Source organism: Parambassis ranga, chromosome 1, assembly GCF_900634625.1.
Source record: "Parambassis ranga chromosome 1, fParRan2.1, whole genome shotgun sequence".
Classification (NCBI taxonomy): domain Eukaryota; kingdom Metazoa; phylum Chordata; class Actinopteri; family Ambassidae; genus Parambassis; species Parambassis ranga.
The window spans coordinates 18,024,275-18,041,526 of NC_041022.1; the positions used below are offsets into that span (position 1 = coordinate 18,024,275).

Below are 17,252 nucleotides of genomic sequence, written 5' to 3' on the forward strand. Positions count from 1 at the left end.
AAAATATATAATAATATGCTGATTTTCCAAATATCAATTTATCTCCTCTCTGATTGCTTTCTTGTGTTTTTCCTGGTATACTTAACTCTTGATGTTTGTAGTCTGTGCTGCATTCATCCCTCTGGACAGGTGCGTTTAGCTCAAAATACAAAGTATCAGCCCAGATAATTATACTGAATATTGTAGACAATTCGTGTAGTTTGACATCCACAGCGTTCATAAAGTTTATTTCGAACTTTAAACATCGGCTAATCGAACTGGTAATTTGGAAAAAGGGGATCCTATCTCTGTCAACTGAGAAATAAAAAGATGGCTTTACTTTGTCCTTCCAGAACAAGTGTGCTGCTAAGCGTTATAACACAAATAAACCGGCCTGTGCCAGACTTACAGCTGCACTTTAACATCACTTTACATGTCCAATACACACGGTGTTCTCATCTATCCATAGTCCCTGCAGGACATGCCCCGACCAAAAAGACGAGATTCGCTATTCACAAAAGCGATTTCCTTTTGACATTCCGTGTTCACTGTTATGTGACAGGGAGAAATAAAACATAGCACACACTTATTCATAACAATTTATTCTTACACAAAGTTTTATACAAAACAACCCATTCCAAAATCCCACACAGGCTGTGGATAATAAGTACCACCCCAGAGCAGCTGACTTATTAAAACAACAAAAATGTAATCATCATCCCTGAGAGCACCTTAGAAATAAAATACAGAAAATAAAATGTGGAGAGTGGCACGTTGCAAATAAAATTATTTGGTAGTTAAGAAATCTAACAATGGTGGCCCATGTAATAATTATAATAAAGAATTTAATTATAATAATTCAGTATGGATATCATATAAGCCTGTGTCCAAAAAAAATCAATGCTGTATCAATGATATTCTTAAAATACTGATTATTTTAATCCAAATACTTGTGGCAGCTAAGGGTTAAATCCATCAATATATTAACAAGTGTCAGTAGAAGTGGAGTCTACTGGGTCATCTGTGGCTCATCCTTTTCTGTGCTATTGGCCTCAGTGATACTCTCTTTAGTAAAAGTATCACTATCACTATCAATTGTGATGATGGTGGGTGTCTGTTTCCCTGTGCGTTCACTGCTCCTGAACCTTTTACTTTTCTTCTTGTGTTTCTTCTTTTTCTTATGGTGATGCCTGCTTTGCTCCTGTGCTTTTAAATCACTGATGAGCTCCACGCTGAGACTCCTGCTAGTCTTTCTAACCCTCTCTTTGGATTTTTTGCGACGCTTCTCTTTGCTTTTCTTCTTGTGTTTTGCTAATGATTTGGAGTCACCTTCTGCACTTGAGTCAGAAAGTGTGCTTTTAGATGGTTCCTCTAAATGTCTTGTTTTGTACTTCCTTTTTCCGCCCGGCTTGTCATGGTGAGATTTTCTTTTTACTGAAGGGGAGCAACTGCTGGAGCAAGTTCTAGATCGGGATTGCCTTCTGTCCCGTCTCCTTGAATCTCTGCTGCGACTTCTGTGGTGAGAGCGCGAAGAGTGTTTGTGGCTACTGTGCCTCTGTGTGTAACGCATACCACCATCATTTCTCTCTTGGCTGTAATGCCTAAGTGATCGGTTAAGGTGATCATTGGCCCTCCTTTTGGAACTACTAAGGTATTTTGTGTAATCTTTAGTGAAATGGGAGCCTGTACTGTGGGAGTACACTGGGCTTCTGCTGAGATGCCTGTGCTCTCCACTGTTTGACATGTTTTTTCTTCTATGGTCTCTGTCTCTTGATGAGTACCTCTCCCTAGACCTGTCCTTACTGCTGTATTGATCTGTTTCTTTTCTGTCTGATCTGCTGGATTTCTTGTGTTTAGAACCATATTTTTCTTTTGGGCATAAGCGATGGTCTGTTTTGACATTATGTGATCGTCTGGCACCACTGGGTTCACTCGCTTGGGAAGCAGCAGGGCTGAGACTGGGGAAACGGATGTGTTGAGGTAAATGAGGCACTTCTTTAGTATCTTCACTGGCAGACTCTTCAGAGTCGGAGGAAAGCTGAACTAGCTCAGGTGTCCTTTCTGCTGTTGGCTTAACAAAAGCAACAATGACACAGTCATCACCATCTGAAGACACACACTCTTCAATGTTAAAAGCACCCTGAGTCAAGTCCATTTGGTTATGAGGATTTGTTTGCTGTGGAGAAGCCACAAACTCTTGTGTCTCCTCCTCCAAACTGCTGTCTGAGTCAGAATCCGGGACTGACAGATGCTCCGTCCTGCTCTGCTCTGCTGTTGTAGAATACGATGGTCCAGGCGTCTCATCATCCCACGCGGACTGGCTCAGAGCAGACCTGGAGTCTTGTGGGTGGGCCACCTCTGTAGAGTCTTCCTCATCTTCAGAGATAGAAATGATAGATGAATCTGAGCTGCCGTCTTCATTTGAGGAAGGAGCTGGGCAGTCATAGACAGCGTGCTGGTCATAGGCCTCTATATTGAAGGGCGACTTTGCAAAGCTGATAAACTCATGAAGAAAGTGCTCTGTGCGACCCTGAAGGAAAGGCCTGAGCTCTTCCTGAATTGCTCCATCCTCCATGTCATAACGTGTAATGCGTGACATGATGATGTGCTGGACTATGTTGACCAAAGAGCCATGGGCCCCATACAGCACAGTGAGTTCCCTCTTGAGCCAGGGGACCAGTCTGTGTAGGCATGCAGGATTTCTACGGTAGAAGTCAGCTGAGGTGTCTCTGGAGCGACCGCCATCCCGAATACCCCGAACCCTCACTGCTCGACGGTACAGCTCCCTCCTGAAGTTTACCATTTCTTGCTCTCTGACATTGTTCACTGCTCGGCCTTCACTTTCAGCTCTCCTTTTGGCAGCCAGCCTCATCATCACACGATGAATGTAACGGTCTCGCCTGTGTTGGGAAGTATTTGTTGAGGACTCAAACATCACTCCATTATCTGGTGGTGGAGACGTCCTCCTTTGCATCTGTTGATGGACACTGGTAACAGTTGTGCGGTATCTGAACCGCACTCCCTGAAAATACCCAAAGCCGGAATTTTCCTGTGTACGCTGCAGGTCATACTTTTCAAAGTCTTGCTCTGATTTTATACTGTGATATATAGACTTAAATGGCTGTTTGCATAGTGGACACTCTGCCTTGTTCTTGGACCACTCATGAATACATTGAAAACAGAACTTGTGCAGACAGCGGTCCAGGTAAGAGATGTTGTTAAATATGTCCAAACAGATGGGACATTTGGAGTCCGGTGACACCTCTCCAGTCATTGCTTCAGAGGTTTTCCTTTTGCCACTCTTCTGGCTCTGTTGCAGGGCAATCTTGATAGCAGACATGATCTAAAATGGAAAAAAATAATTAATTTGGAAATTCTCACTTTTAATGGAAAAGAGGAGTGAACAAGTCAAATGGAAGCTGTCAAAGGAACCTCTCAGTAAGCATAGCTTATATTTGGAATCAACCTTTGTACAGCCCAATATGTTATAAATGCAAAGTACTATACATGCTATTTTTAGCTTGATTGCTGTTTCTAGGCAACCCTCTTCTTCTTCTTTTTTATTCTTCCGTAAGTTTTTGGCGCAGTGTATCTTCAGCATACATTGACCGATTTCAGCCATTCAACTATCAAAATGTTCATCTCACAGAGGACATTCTGGGTCAATGTTTTTTATCTCCTCCTACAAATTTCAAGCTACAGACTCCATTTTAGTCTTAAAACGCTCATTAGATTCTGCTCTATCAAACCCGTATTGAGTATTTTCTAATTCCGAATCATTTCCCGCACGCCAGGCTCCCAAAGTTGGAGTGGCTTTTGAGGTCTCCTGTGCTGTTACCATTGTGACAGGCTGACGATTAATTGCACACGATACGATTTCGCACAAGCCTAATAGAAATGGCATTCTTCATGAAAAAAGGATTCATGGCTATCAAACCTCTTAAATACTATAAAAATATATAATAATATGCTGATTTTCCAAATATCAATTTATCTCCTCTCTGATTGCTTTCTTGTGTTTTTCCTGGTATACTTAACTCTTGATGTTTGTAGTCTGTGCTGCATTCATCCCTCTGGACAGGTGCGTTTAGCTCAAAATACAAAGTATCAGCCCAGATAATTATACTGAATATTGTAGACAATTCGTGTAGTTTGACATCCACAGCGTTCATAAAGTTTATTTCGAACTTTAAACATCGGCTAATCGAACTGGTAATTTGGAAAAAGGGGATCCTATCTCTGTCAACTGAGAAATAAAAAGATGGCTTTACTTAGTCCTTCCAGAACAAGTGTGCTGCTAAGCGTTATAACACAAATAAACCGGCCTGTGCCAGACTTACAGCTGCACTTTAACATCACTTTACATGTCCAATACACACGGTGTTCTCATCTATCCATAGTCCCTGCAGGACATGCCCCGACCAAAAAGACGAGATTTGCTACTCACAAAAGCGATTTCCTTTCGACATTCCGTGTTCATCGTTTAGCTAGCTTGTCGGGGGTGCTATAGTTGTTATGGTGCCCTCATTTTTTACGTATATTATCAACAGCCCCATTGTATGTACACATTTTACTGTCATAAATACATCGTCACTGTACACAAGGAAAACTGGTCTCTACATATTACGAACAGCTCAACTTCATTAGCTGAAGTTAGCAGGGTAGCTAAACAGGCTAATAGCTAACAGTTTAGCATAGGGAGGCTAGGACCGCTACGGCTAGGACGGTGAGAAAAGTTGTGTAATATTTACCTTTGACTTTCTCTCTGACTGATGCGATCAGCAACTGGTTACTTCTTTCTGTCTTCGAAATGTCCACTTTCTTTGTACAGAAAAACCGTAGTTTACAGGCTCAATAACCTCATTGCTTAACTGTCCTCCCATGTCAGGTCTCCCATCGTTGTTGTTTTTTTTTTTCAATTTCAACCGGCTTCCGCTCTTCACAATAAAAGCGTTGTGCTTTTCAAAATAAAAACTCACATTTCCATGTCCTAGATAGCAGTTATACTGTCATGATGGCAGTATGAAGTAATGCGAACCGCCTTTGGGCCAATACTTAAAAATCCTTGAACTACTATCCCACGTGTGTCATTGTTTATAAGGATCATACACAATTCCATGTAACAGCGTCCGTTTTTAATTTTCCCTATAAATGTTATATAATCTGACCAGAGGAGACAAATATTTTACAGAGGTACATAGATGAGTGGTGGAGAGCGTTATCACATGGCAATCACTTGAAGAGTCATATCACCAAAGCCAAGGAGCTTTGAACAGGAGGCCACCTGTATGTATGTATGTATGTCACCATCCACATAGAGGATGTTAAGTAGTGCAATTCTGGATTTGAACATTAAGAACAACACTTCTATCTATATGGTCATTATTTACAGGATGGGTGAACAACCCCAAAAACACCTTCAGCCACAGTGATTACCAATAACCACTTTTGGAATATATCACTACTAGCAATCATTAATATTTTTGTAATATTTTATTTGCATATACACAGTTTTTACAACAGAAACTCGAGGAAATAATTGAATTGATATTTCAACTTCAGTGATGGCCATGGGTCTCAGGGAGCTCTGGAACAACTTCGCCTGTTTCCAGAATGGTATCACCCTGAGCAAAACAAAACCATAGAAAAGAACAATTAGATTATATACTGCTTTAGTCCATCAGCACATCTAAGGGACCACCTCCATACAGCTACCATGGGAAGCATCACACGCAGAGATGTATGTGAATCAGATCATCTGACAATCACTTTGCTCTGACTAGTAAAGCATGCAGAGAAATAATAGTGATTCTAAGAAAAACAAAGGTACAATGTTAGAAATAATGAATGATTCATACTTACTGGGAACAGCTTAGGTTTCAATTCCACAATGCCATATGGTTTATTCTGTTGGGAACAATAACACAAAAACTGAGTATGCCCAGTTCATACTGACTAATACACTGTGACAATGAAATTTCAATTTACAAACCGAAGCCAACACCTGCATAAAGTGGCCACAGTGTGGTACCAATTGTCTAATGTAAGAGCAAATCAAGAACAGAGCCAAGAATGCTTATGCTCAATCTAAAGGGTTGTTAACTAACTTGTAAACAACCTAACAAAGGACACGAATATGACACAAACATTAATGGCTCTACATTTTTCCCGTGTGTGTGTTTAAAATATTATTTCTGTTAATTAATCTAAAACATACCTGTACTAGGTTTTAGTGCAAAAAAACAATAACATGAATAATGCTGAACATTTCTGTACTTACAGCAACATGGTATTTCACGTAGTAGTGAACAAGCCAAGCAGGTATCAACAGCCGTGTTAATGTGAAAACTCCACCTCTGTATGCTTTGTACGTCTGTAAGAAGATAAACATTAAAATGGAAGAGAAATACATACAGAAACAATACATTTTTCCAACAGCTTCAAACAGATAAAATACACCTACTGCTTAATTTCTTTGTTACATGTAATAAAATGTTTGCAGTCGTTACAAAGGTTATGTGCAAAATGATCTTTCTACCTTTTGACAGAAGGCAAAGTCTGAATATTCATGTTTGCAGAGACATGCTTGAAAAATGAACGTAAACATTTGCTTTATAACTTTTTCTACGTTAGACAAAAATAAACAGACTGAAGTAAACACATTTCCTATAGTTAACAGTGACAGCGACAATAGTTACATTATGAAAACCAGTATATTTATCAATTATTTCCTATACATACACTGTCATACGCGGCTAGCATGCTAAGCTAGCGGTGTGTCTGTACTCACGTAAAGCCTCCAAAGGGTCTTCGGCTCGAGAAAACCAGCCCAGAACCTGGCGATGGCGCCTGGAGGTTTAGCTTGTACTACGGGCTCCCTCGGACTGAGCTCCTGGTCCTTCAGCCACTGCCTCCGGAGCTTTGATAACTGCTCGAAACGGAGCTTCTCGTCTGGAGTGTACCCAGACATGTTTTATTTCTGAATGTTCAACCTCGAAAGTCCTACAATGACACCATGGAGGACACTTCCCTTTGCAGGCAAGCGCACCAACGAAGAAGAAATGGCGGAAACGTGACACTCACTCAACTGTTCGTTTAATTTAACTGCGCCACCCTCTGGTAAATTAAAGATAGTCAGGTTTGCTCACAACACGCAAGCACCAGACAATGTTTTGAAATGAAATATTCATGGCATTTTTCACACGAGAGCCAATTTGCTTAATTGTTAACAATGTATTTTGTCTTATCTTTGTGGCAAATGAGCTGTAATTCAGGCTACTGCACAGCTGGTGAAACTTACATATTTTAAACTTTGGAGAAACTTTGTCAAAACAAGCAAGTATGTGAAAAACTCCGTGATGATGCCTAACAACTGGACATCAAGAAATGTCTCTGTTCAATCTATAATTAGTTCGAATAGAACTTTATTTTGAAATGAAATCGGAAGTACGCCAAGGTCCCAGTAAGAGTACTAACCAACGAAGAAGAAGAGGAAGACGATAACCGGAAGTGAAAATACTGCAAACAGTCCGACATATTACACGTTCCGGTCAGGCACAGTTAGCATTATGCATGTGGTTAGCCAATGTTAGGAACTTGTCGGGTATAGATATAACAAGCATTGGCCCAGCATTCCATTAACAATAAATACAGGTAAGATTCTCCTGTTTAAGAACGTCTGAAACTCTGCACTGCGGTTTTATGAGCTACTTCGCTCCCTCGATTGGTGAACAGAGAAGGTCTAGCAGTAAAACAACCAGACACCAATTGTTAAGTGTCAACTGAATTATTTTGTGAACCTAAAGTCATTTCTTAAAGCTCTTCAGCTCTTAACCGTCTAGATGGAGTGTTTTGATAACGCAATAATGACAGTCAGGTTACGAACCAGTCGTAAGCCTACAGCGCGCTGTAAATTATCTGTCAAGGTGACATGTGGGGGTATATTGTATAACTACCAGCTCTATGTATAGCACAGAAATATCAAGGTTGTGTATAGCATTTGACGTTTACGTAATACTTCTGTAGCTCTTCAGATCAGAGATGCCCCTTCTCAATGGAATTTACTTGAATAATGCAAATGACTGACGCACATGACTACATTCAAATCTATTTCACTTCAGTTAATATACCTTTATGGGTAATAATGTGTCCCCCCCCCCCATATTTTAAAATGACCCCACATTAACTGAGTAGGAAACTCCACCTAACGCTGTCTCGATTAGGGATGCAAATTATCGATGAATTCATTAATCGTTAGTTGAATGACCTTATCGATCGATTAACGATTAATTGATAACTGAACTGCATGCCATATTCCTTAATGAGTGATTAATTGTACCATTGGGGATACAGACAATGGCATTTATGTAGGCTAGTATAACAAAATCAATTGAATAGAATATGGCTCAGCTGTTGCAATTTAAACATAGGAAACATAAAATAAATCCTGAATAGAAAGCTAAACAAAATATTATCTTTTATCAACATAGTGGACTATTTACAAGTAAAAACATTAGCAGGGCCTCCTTTAGAACAGTCACATTAAGATGTTAGCTGTCCAGAAACATAAACATTGCTGTCTGATGTGTTGTCGCGCCTCATAGCACACATACACAGACGCATGTCCAGGAGTCAGGCGTGTGCGCAGTTTGTTTACAGTGAGGGCAGCTACTGAGAACACGGGTTCTATTCAACTAGCATCCTGATTAAAAAGAAAGAAAGAAATTCCAGGTACTTTATGTGACCTGCGTATTCACAACAAGCACAAATGGAGAGACAGGAATGACACGCCGAGCAGAGGCTGCCACTCGTCGTAGCATCTTGGAAAAAATCCAAAACTAAAATACTGCTGGGGCGATTAATTGACAACTAATTTAATTTAATCGATTAAATTCTTAATGACAATTAATCTAAAGTCGATTAACTGCTTACATCCCTAGTCTCGATTGCTCATGAAAAAGTCAGTTCCACTTGATTCATAAGAGAATAACCTCACCCCTGAAATCCCCTCCACGTTTTCCTGGTTACCACAGCACTACAATACTGTTACTATAATAACGGACCTAACAAAGCCAGTGGCTTTCTTTGGGCGAGCATAAAACACCGCAAAGAGAACCATCAGTGCTGCTCGAAGCTGGAGGAGGTAACGTCAGTGTCATCCCACAGCTCATGCTTAAGCCTTACTGTTTTGTCACATGGCCCCAGGTGACGTTAAATTGATGTTAAATCAACTTACCTTTTTATTTACATACTGGTATGTTTTAGCGTAGCATGCGCCTTATAATACAGTGCGGCTTGTGTATGTGTCAAATACAGAAATAGACCCTGTAATTGAGACTGTATGGTCGTGAAAATACGGTAGAAAAGTTGGGAGGAAGCTACTGTTTACTTTCAGTTGCAGTAGATGGTATTATGTGTTTGACGACATGTTGTTTGCCTTTTCTGCTGCCTCCCTACACACAATGGACATGAGGATATTCCTAACAAAGACACAGAGAGTTAGAGTTGTTTTCGGCATTAATTCATATTGTAATGAGGCCAGGTTCGCTTCTGTTAGCCTGCTAGCGTCAGCCTCGCCGAGCCAGTGGACATAGCCACCTGCTCGTATTCTTATCGGCAAGAATAAAATAAATGTAATGGACCATCAGGACACAGTGGTGCACTGATGTAGCAGATAAGGCAGTGCATCATTATTACAATAAACACATCCACAAGATTTGTTGTGAATTGAGCAGTTTTATAAGCAAATAAGAATAAAGACATGCATTTTTTTTGTAAGTTAGTATTTTTAGTGTTTCAGTATTATCTGCATTAAGCAGAGTTTGGTTCATGGTCCAACAACTTTTTGAAACTCAGATGATGAGAACTGTGTTCAAACAAAATATGCTGATGTTATTTCATTGATGATATATATATTTTAAAGCTCACTTATATTGGTTGTTAATTGAAAAGTAAAGCACAAGCTATCTCCATCTATATTTGAGGTTGTTACTGAGAGTGAGTCAGAGGCAGGGCATCATGTAGGGCCAGTGGAGAAAGTTCTGTTGCCGAGGTGAGTGATACTCAATCAGGTGGGCATGAGGGAGATTTGCCAGTTTTTTGTCTCTGTAAATGAGAGAAAGGGGCAGATATGGAGGCTTTGTATAATCTGTTAGTGTAGTGCCACCAGTATAGTTGACAAAACTGTTTCTGTTTTAAGTTTCTGTCACTGTGTTTTAAAATCAATGAGTTTTTGTTGAATCTGTCTCTGAAATAGTCATTAAGTGTTTACTTCTGTAGGTAAAATAGGTGTTTAACAACCTGGTAAAATCCACAGAAAATTGCAGACCCATTGTTTAATTGTGCTTCTTATTGTGATTCTTCTCGTTGTACCAGGACCAGACTTTGGATGGAGTCAGAACCCAGATTTTCATTGTTTTATATAGTCGCAGCAAGGAACCTCAGGGTTCTGGATTCTGGCTGTGCTGTAATTCAGCAAGACAAAAATGGTCAAATATTTCTGTAATAGCACGGACATCAGGAGCACGTGGGACCATGTTGTGTCAGCTTTCTGGCAGAGGTACCCTAACCCCTTCAGGTACTGAAACATTTTCATTTACTAATCAGTTATGCCTGTTTAAACACATTTGGCTAGTGTCAAATATGTACACCGTCTCAATAAATTACATATTAGGCTTCAGGGATGCTACGATGTCTGTGGCTGAAAGAGTTGTATACTACAGTATCACAAAGTTCAGACCTCTTCATCATTTCACAAACATATTGCAGTTTATTTATGTTTAAAAAGCTTTACCCAGTCTCAGGAATCATTCATATACATATTTCTTTAATGGTTGGCTTGTGAAGGCACCACTGTTAACACAAAGTGAAAGCTAATCTCAGATATGTTGGCCACCAGCACCCATGTTCTCACAGAGGACGTTGTGTACCGAGAGGTGACAGCGGACCACCGGCTCCTCTCCAGACGCCTCCTCATGAAGACCAACCGGTTGCCTCGCTGGGCGGAACGCTTCTTCCCTGCCGGCATGTCTCGCTGCGTTTATATAATCGAGGACTCCATCGTGGACCCAGTCAACAGGAGCCTGACCACTTACACCTGGAACCTCAACCACACAACTCTCATGGTGAGACGTCGCTTGTTTCTATAGTTGGATAATTTATTTTACCATGACAATGACCCCTTCATTAGTAGTTCGTACCCGGCTGATATATTATTTTGTACATTTCAAGATCACTACACAGACTTAAAAAAGAATGTGTATTATCACTGCTCTATACTGTGTGCTGTGCTTACAGGGTGAACTCACCTCATAGTGCTGCTAAGCAGGTGTAGCTGGTAAAGGCTTTAGAAAACATGAATTCAGTGAGTCTGATCTTCAAAGGAGGCGAGTGTTTGAATTCAGTTCAGATGTAATAATCTCTCTGGGTAGAAGGACCTTGACATGACTTGTAGATTATGCAGCCTTCAAGGTGTTGTATTTTCACACTCTAGCTGCTTTACTCTACATACCAAAGTAAGAAAGATCAATGACACTCAAACGCATAAATTTAATGCAGTGAAACGAATATAGCCAAGGTAAATGTGAGAGAGTGACGAAAAGGAGCTGTAAGCCTGCCCAAGCCATGTTTGGAAAATGTAAATTTTAAAACATCTATTTCACTAATGGGGTCAACTATTGAAATGAACCTTACATTTTTTTTATCTTTTTTCTCTCCTGATTAGTCTGTTGAAGAGCGATGTGTTTTCCGAGACTCAGTGGAGCAGCCAGCAACCACACAACTGAAGCGGGAAGCATGGATATCCTCAAGCATTTATGGCTTCTCCAAACCCATTCAGGTACCTAGAACCTCTATCTGCAGTAAGAAACGACGCTGAATGCAACTATCCTGCATGTACCATGTTTTGGTTACAGCAAATTGTCACCCTGTAAAAACCTTTATGTGAGATATTATGTCAGACATGAGTGAGTGGGCATTAGGATGGTGACAGCGTATACTTGGAGTTAGTAAGATACAGAGTTTTTTCAGTAGAGAAGTAGGAACCTGTAGAGAAGGAAGAAGTGAGAACAGCTGAAAAATATGTCGGCCCAAAACAGTTTTAATTCGATATGGAAGATGCCACACTTACCATAATGTCCCATGTGAGTGGGAGGAATAAGACGCTAGTTTTCACACTATATCCTGATGTAAAAATGTTTTTTTTTTCCCCAGGAGTTTGGATTGGCTCGCTTCAAGAGCAACCAGGTGAAGGCCATGAAGGGGCTGGAATATGCTCTGTCCAACCTGCAGGGTATGTCATTTTCACCACATGCATGTTTCTGCATAAGCAAAGAGGAAAAACAAATCAGTTTATTTTGAACTGTGCCAGTTATGAAGAGAATTTGTGTAGGAAGTAATGTTTTATTTCCTTTTCGCCACACTATTTGCTCAACTCGGGTGGATTTACAATATAGTTATAATTTAGTCCTTAGTGCTCAGTGCTTACACAACATTGTACAGCAGAGTATATCAAAAGAGAGATGTATACAACAAAAACTATAACCTGATATAACCATAAATATGAAAGTACATGTGCTGCCTGTTAAAAACTGGGTTTTCATTTACAAATAACTCCTGGAACCTACATCTGCAGTGTCTATATTTTGTGATTAATTCATCATAATAATCACAACCTTTACGCTCTATCATTTCCTTATCCTTAATCTAAGCCTGAAAGCAAAGCTTTTACACAGGTGTGTGATTTGATGCTATCTAGTGGTGAGTTTGTAAACTGCAGCCAACTGCAATACTGAATACACCTCCCCCATACATTCCCCTCCTAGTATAGAAAAACTATGGCGTGATTAAAAAACTCATACATATTTATATATGGCTCTGCCACACAGAAGAAAATAAATAAGACAAAAAAATGATCATTGACACCGATCCCAAAAAATCATAGGAAACAGTGGATGAAAGAAAAGCCCTGTTTGGTAGTTGGTGCCAATGAGACAAGTTTGTGTTATGTTGCAAACTGTGTGTTGTGCTGATGCAGTGCATTATTGTGATTCTGTTCTATTGCCCCTTTGTTGATGGCACTGCAGGAATTGGCATCAGGCTGAGTGTAGTGGTAAGTATGTTAGGAGTGGGGCATCCATCTGCCATCCCCGGCCTCGCCCAGGGTTGTCACATGATGCCATATATGAGCCTTACACAGTAGAATATGTAGCTGCAGTTATTATTCTCTCTTCCCTGTTTTGGGTAATAGTGACTAAATATTCATGTAGTGTTGGTATAGAAGTAGATGAAGTGTTGCCTGGTTGATCCTCATTCTTGTATGAGAATAAATGAAACCTTGTTTATGGAAAAAAGAATTATATTATTATGTTTACTACTCAGTAAAATAAATTTAAAAAATAATTAAAAAAAATTATATTAGACAGTGAAACAATATTCAAAGTGTACAAATGTGTAAACAGACCTCACACAGCCTCTCTTCAGGGTCAGCAGTTATTTTGGTTTACCAGCTGATGCCCTGGCACTGAATGCTCTCCCAAACCAGAAACTCATGTTGACAAAATGTACATCACACAAATGCTTGTGTACTCCTGCTCTGACTAACACTTGCATTGTGGTGAACAATACAGTGAAAGTCCAGGACAAACTAGAAAGCAAAACCATGACCATTTTTTAAAGTGTAGGCTGTGCCCTGAGTAGTGTCACTTCCTTCATATTGCCATTGTGTGGCAGTTTACACAGGAACAGAGACTACCTGGTGTTGGTTTATTTGCTTCTTTGGCTGTTGTATTTTGTTCCTCTGTGGTTGGACATGCTGGGGGAGACTGACAGGGGAGGAATGTGTGTGTAGATTGGAGAGAAGCTGTGATTGCATGTAGTGCACCTGGGTGTGTGTTTCTGCTGATTTTCAACCTAAATGTATTTTCTACCCTACATGAAAGATCAGCTGCCGGTAGACCCGCTGCGTATCGTTTTTCCAACATGTAGCTGCACATCTTTCCTCTGATGTCTTGCTGTGGGTAAACTGACAGTTAATTAGCGTTGCTGCCATCAAGAACTCAGTACAGGCTGATGCAAAACCAGGAAATAAGTTGGTGTTTTTAGATTATTATCCTAGCTAACAAGAGATATACTGCAGTTGACTATATGTGATCAGGATTCAGTCTGCCTAGCATTTATCTATAAGCTTAAGCAGCATCGCCTCTCCAGCCGACACTTAGTTAATTAGAGTGATTGAGCTGCATCCACTAGGCAGTAAAAACAAACCTAGTATTTCAAGATCACAACAGCATTATCAATAGAACACGACCCGAGAACAAATGTATGTGCTTGCTTTCGGGACACAACATTACACCTTTTGGCACTTTCTGCTAAATTTAACATTTAATGTCAACTCATCTGTGTTGTCAGCTGTTCAGGCATGTGACATATCTGTCACCAGGCAGAGGATTGTGGGTCAAATTATCCAGAACACCCAGCTACTGTAACACCCCACCAAATGTAGCAGACCTTCCTGGTACTTGTAGCACAGCAATGTTTATTTTTTTTAACGATGTTCTCCTCATTCTGCCCTTTCTCTGTGTGGACACTGGTCTCACAGGAGAGACACCCCAGTGGATGCTCAGGGACACAGTGAAGGATGCTTCGGAGAAAGCCAAAGAGGCAGCAAAGACTCTGGCTTCAGCCGCTACGGTCCCACAGAAACCCCGGCAGTACGTCTAACCGGAGCATGTGAAGTACTGTGCCGGTGACAAGACACCAGCTCCAGGCCTTTGGATCATCTTGATCAATCCTTTCTGATGGCTGTTTAAGTCTTAATGCTGCTGTCTGTGTCAGTCTTCGGACTGAACCAGCCTCTGTTGAATTACCTCTGTCAGACTGACTTTCTGCTCACAGCGTTCTGTTGTCTTTGTTCAGCTTTCAGTTAATCTCAGGTCTTGAGCCTTTCTATAAAAATTCTGCCTTTCAGACCAGCACCACTTCTTGCTGTTGTAACTGCTGAGTCTGGACCACTTATTTATTATTTTGAATCTACCATAGAAGACTTTTGAATAACGACATATTAATAATGAGTATATATGTTTTTCAGTGTGTATTGTCTGCATATTGATACAGTTCTTTGGCATTGGGCAACGGATTATTAGGTGTACTAATAATTCATGTGGCGTAATTATGCTTCAACAAAATCATAATATTGTGAATTTGTGGATTAATTTTAGTATAAGGACGAAAGAACAAGGATTCTGCATCCAAACCTAATGCAGGGACTCCCCTGCTATTGTCTTGAGAGAGTGTTATCCAAGACAATTTGTACATACACTTCCTGTCCTTAGTCTTAACTACATTTGTGTGATGAGTTGCCACAGTGAAACTGCCAATATTTTAGGGCTTCTAGTTATAATATTCTAGCCCCAGTCATTGATTCATTGATTATGGTCTGATTGGTGATTAAAGATCTTTCTCTTTTGTTGTCCAACTTCAGCTGCATGAAACCAAAGACCATTCAAACATGACTGGTCAGTAGTACAAACAAAACATTGAATTTTGCTGTTACCAAAATCTGCCTAGTACACACGTGATACCTTGTTAGGCTAAAATGGTGAAATTGTCTTACACCAAAAGTGGACAACTGTCAATTCCAAATGCATTGAAATTTAAAACGTCCACTTTTTTTCTGTCCAACTTGAATCATTGCACATTAAAAATGACTGTGGTTCTGCAGGATACTTGTAGGAGTAGATACTTAGTAGATACCACAGCAGGTTATAGGGGAAACACTGCAGTTCAAATCCTCACCTGTGTTCTGGTGTCTTTCTTGTCATCACATTTTCAGGGGTTGATATTGTAATTTATATATCTCACCACACAATTCATTTGAAAACTGCTATTTGATGCTCTGACAATCCCAGCATGCCACAGCGACTTACATCAAAAAGATCAGAATGAGCAAAGTTCACCTCTGTGCCCCATGATCTAGTACAGTGCTATTTAATGAGATTAGCCTTGTACAGTACAATTGTGAGGTACATCAGTGGGAATACGTTAGTGCAGCCTGCTTAGTAATAATAAGCTTATTTTGTATTGATGATATTAATGTACAACATTTCAATGATTGCATTCCTGTTAGGATGGAATTTATTCGTTTTGATGCTGAAAGACTTGAATGATGTTTAAAAAAATGTGGTGTAGTTTTAAGAATTGATTAGCATTTGTAATATTGGGCTTATGCAAGTTAACTTATTTCATCTTAATTTGGCTTTAGCTCTTTATTTGTAGTGTTTATATTTCATCTTTAATAAAACCTGATAATTTATTGTTTTAATATCGCCTCTTTGTTGAAGTCTGCAGCTTTAGTGTCTCCTCTGCTGCAACAGCAACCGATGATGAACTCTGAACTTTAAAAATATTCCAAACTACAGATCAGTTTCACAGCTGCACAAACCAAACAGGAAGCCCTGTAACATTTGAGCGCCCTTTTATCTATATTTTTCTCTGCTTTGTTCAGCCGAAGGTATGTCACAGTTTTCTTTAAGTGGTGCATCCAAAATGACTTCACATCAGGCAGCACTGGCTTTATGTATAAAACATTTTAATTATATTACAATGAGAGAATACACAATACCTTCAAGTGTTTGCTAAAATGTAGCCAGCACCAGGTACTCGTGTACACACACTCATACACACAAAACAAAAAAGGAACTTATATAACATCTTCTGAATGCATATTACACATCCGCTAAAAAGGAACATATTCACAGGTCTCTGGCACAGAACTCTCCCTACTCTGCACAGCATGTCAGCCCAAACACCAATCCTCTTCATCCTCCTCTTAGCTAAGCCAGTTCACCCCTCTACAGCCCCTACAGAACGATAACGCTGGTGCAGCACCCACTGCAGGGTCTGACTGGAGGGTGATGCATTAAGATGCAGAAATAAGGAGAAAAAGACGCAAAGGCTGAAGTGCGGAAAAGTGTGAAGCTGAGCGTAAAGCCTACAGGTAGTTAAAGCTATTCATCTTGAAAAACATACAGGAATTAATCAAGGAGGGGTTAAAAGTGACTATTTGGCAGGAATAACATTTCATGGAAGTCGTTGTGTTGATTTTATAAGCACCATTAATCAGCAAGAGAAGGGATGGAGGAAGTGTCTTATGTTTCTGATTTGATTTGAGTTCAGTGCTTTGACTCGGCTCTGTGTGAAGAAGACTGTCCTTAGTCTGTTCTTCACCCTCACTCTTCCTGCCCACCACCCTTCTTCACCCTGCTGACATCCCCTAA

General features: G+C 40.1%; 3 protein-coding genes across 4 annotated transcripts; 1 reads left to right on the top strand and 2 right to left on the bottom strand.

Annotated features, from left to right (window-relative positions):
* Positions 1-702: 702 nt before the first annotated feature.
* Positions 703-4,897, bottom strand: LOC114443381 (E3 ubiquitin-protein ligase Topors-like). 2 transcript variants are annotated; one of them, XM_028417341.1, is made up of 3 exons: positions 4,731-4,897; positions 950-3,322; positions 703-899 (listed from the first exon to the last, which is right to left on the bottom strand). In XM_028417341.1, the coding sequence occupies exon 2, from the start codon at positions 3,317-3,319 to the stop codon at positions 989-991; it is 2,331 nt and encodes a 776-aa protein (XP_028273142.1). In that variant the 5' UTR covers positions 3,320-3,322; positions 4,731-4,897; the 3' UTR covers positions 703-899; positions 950-988. The 2 variants fall into 2 exon arrangements, with proteins under 2 accessions (XP_028273142.1, XP_028273134.1); XM_028417333.1 differs by having other exon boundaries at positions 703-3,322.
* A 556-nt stretch (positions 4,898-5,453) lies between these two features.
* ndufb6 (NADH:ubiquinone oxidoreductase subunit B) lies at positions 5,454-7,032 on the bottom strand. The gene is made up of 4 exons (XM_028408733.1): positions 6,770-7,032; positions 6,260-6,352; positions 5,842-5,886; positions 5,454-5,603 (listed from the first exon to the last, which is right to left on the bottom strand). Exons 1-4 carry the CDS (start codon positions 6,947-6,949, stop codon positions 5,538-5,540), a joined length of 384 nt encoding a protein of 127 aa, XP_028264534.1. The 5' UTR covers positions 6,950-7,032; the 3' UTR covers positions 5,454-5,537.
* A 457-nt stretch (positions 7,033-7,489) lies between these two features.
* Positions 7,490-16,297, top strand: prelid1b (PRELI domain containing 1b). Its single transcript, XM_028415595.1, has 6 exons — positions 7,490-7,632; positions 10,354-10,555; positions 10,877-11,102; positions 11,702-11,815; positions 12,190-12,268; positions 14,576-16,297. Exons 2-6 carry the CDS (start codon positions 10,464-10,466, stop codon positions 14,695-14,697), a joined length of 633 nt encoding a protein of 210 aa, XP_028271396.1. The 5' UTR covers positions 7,490-7,632; positions 10,354-10,463; the 3' UTR covers positions 14,698-16,297.
* Positions 16,298-17,252: the final 955 nt, after the last annotated feature.